Source organism: Austrofundulus limnaeus, unplaced genomic scaffold (genome assembly GCF_001266775.1).
Source record: "Austrofundulus limnaeus strain Quisiro unplaced genomic scaffold, Austrofundulus_limnaeus-1.0 Scaffold39, whole genome shotgun sequence".
NCBI classification, from domain to species: Eukaryota; Metazoa; Chordata; class Actinopteri; order Cyprinodontiformes; family Rivulidae; genus Austrofundulus; species Austrofundulus limnaeus.
In genome coordinates, this window is record NW_013952441.1 from 1,798,513 (window position 1) to 1,800,345 (window position 1,833).

Sequence of the window (1,833 nt, forward strand, 5' to 3'; positions counted from 1 at the left end):
GCCACGCCAAATTTTAGCTAAATCTCTGTAAAAATCAATCAAATACGTATTTTTTGTGTTTTCTAGGATCACTTAGCTGTGACAGCCATATTGAATTGAATTGGTTTACTTTCTGACAGGATCAATAAAATGTGATAGTGTTTAATGCGATATTTTGCTAACACTACAGACACCGAGACACTAACTTGAGTTGTGTTTTGTAAAGTTTTCTTCTTGATGATCACAAACACTCACAGATCTCTCTCCTTGCTCGCAGCTCTGTGGACCACGTTCTGAAGGCTTTGATCAGAAGCTGCAGACTGTAAGTTTCATCTTTTGTGATCGTGTAATCTCTGAGGCAAAAGAACGTTTTTTTTCTTTGATCTCCACTTGAGCTGCGCACCACCGATCAGTGTTTTGTTGTATCTTCGCTCATTCACATCTCTGTGGTGTCCTGTTTATCTTTGTGAAGCTGTTATTTTACCTTATTAGATTGGTTTTTTTAAAATGTTTTTTAGGTATTTCCCTGCATCCTCTACCAGGGAGATGCTGGATGAGTGGCGCCCCCTGCTGTGTGTGTTTGACGGGGTCATGCAGAAGGCCATCAGCAACATGGAGCTGTTCCTGCCCACCATCCTGCCCCCGGAGGAGCACAATCAGGGCTTCCAGTGAGTGGGCCAATCAGGATGGCACAAGTGCTTTTACCTGTGTCTATGCATGTGTGTTAGTAAAATATTTCATGAACTAGTAGATTGGTTTCAATGAAACCATCAGAAAATAATCACTAGAACTCAAAAACATTTGAAGTAAACTCAGATCAAGATGGCTGCCACRGCCAGTTGAAGAAAAGGAACACAAAAATGGCCACAACTCAGACATTGTTTTTAAATAGTGGACAAAAGTTTGGTGTAATATTGGCTGGGTATTATCCCCATCACATATTTTGAGCATTACACATTGTGTGATATTTTCCCCCTACATTAATTGTAAGCCTCAGTTCTGTTTACCTGTTAGCAAAATATCTCATTGAATCACTTGATAGATTTTAATTAAATTCTCAAAGAGTGATTATTGTGTATATCTACAGCTTGGCCAACACCAAAAAAAAAAAACCTACAACTTGTATTTTTTATTATTGAGCTAAATCTTCCTTAGCATTAAAACACTGTTTAAAAAATGATGTCAGGTTATTTTTTATTTAACTGTTATTATTAACCAGGCAAATCCCACTGGGAGGCCTGGGCCTGAAGGCAACCTATTGCACATGCTTTTTTAGGGTTAAACTCCTGTATGAATGTAAGAAGGCGATATGTTTTCCTTGTAGGAGTTTGCACACAGAAATGTTACAGAAGCTGTCTGTTATTGTATCTGAGTGTAAAAGTGAATCCATTCAGAGTCTTGAAAAATCCCATTTTCAGACTAGAAATGTTCATATTTTCCCACCTGCTTTTTGTTTTGCTAACAAGTTGTTCTCCTGGAAAGTTATTTTTGCTCCTCCTTCGTTTCTCTGCGCTCGTCACAGTTGTATTCCAGCTACATTTCACAGCTTCTCAATGCTTTCGTCCCAACTGTTTTGATGAAAATTTGTCTGGATTTACTCCTGGATCCAGAAGCAGTTTTTCCTCAGTTTCCACAATACATCATCTTTAATACCCATTTTTTTTCTCTCTCTCGCTCCCCTTTTCATTTTGTTGCTCTTTCCTCTAGAATATGCAGAGGAGAGAATGAGTTCATGTGCTGGGAAATGGTTGATAAATGAGGGGGGATTCAGCCTCAGGTGTGTGTCTCATTAAGTGTTAATCTAAGTGTGTGTGTGTGTGTGTGTGTTTGTGTGTGTGTGTGTGTGTGTGTGTG

General features: G+C 38.9%; 1 protein-coding gene across 1 annotated transcript in view; it reads left to right on the top strand.

Moving 5' to 3' along the window:
* The window catches only part of LOC106516614 (proteasome activator complex subunit 4B), a gene marked incomplete in the record, with an annotated part of 47,863 nt that overhangs the window by 7,121 nt on the left and 38,909 nt on the right, over positions 1-1,833 (top strand). Inside the window, 2 exon segments of the mRNA XM_014007058.1 lie at positions 257-301; positions 498-647. Coding sequence (XP_013862512.1) covers positions 257-301; positions 498-647 — 195 coding nt within the window.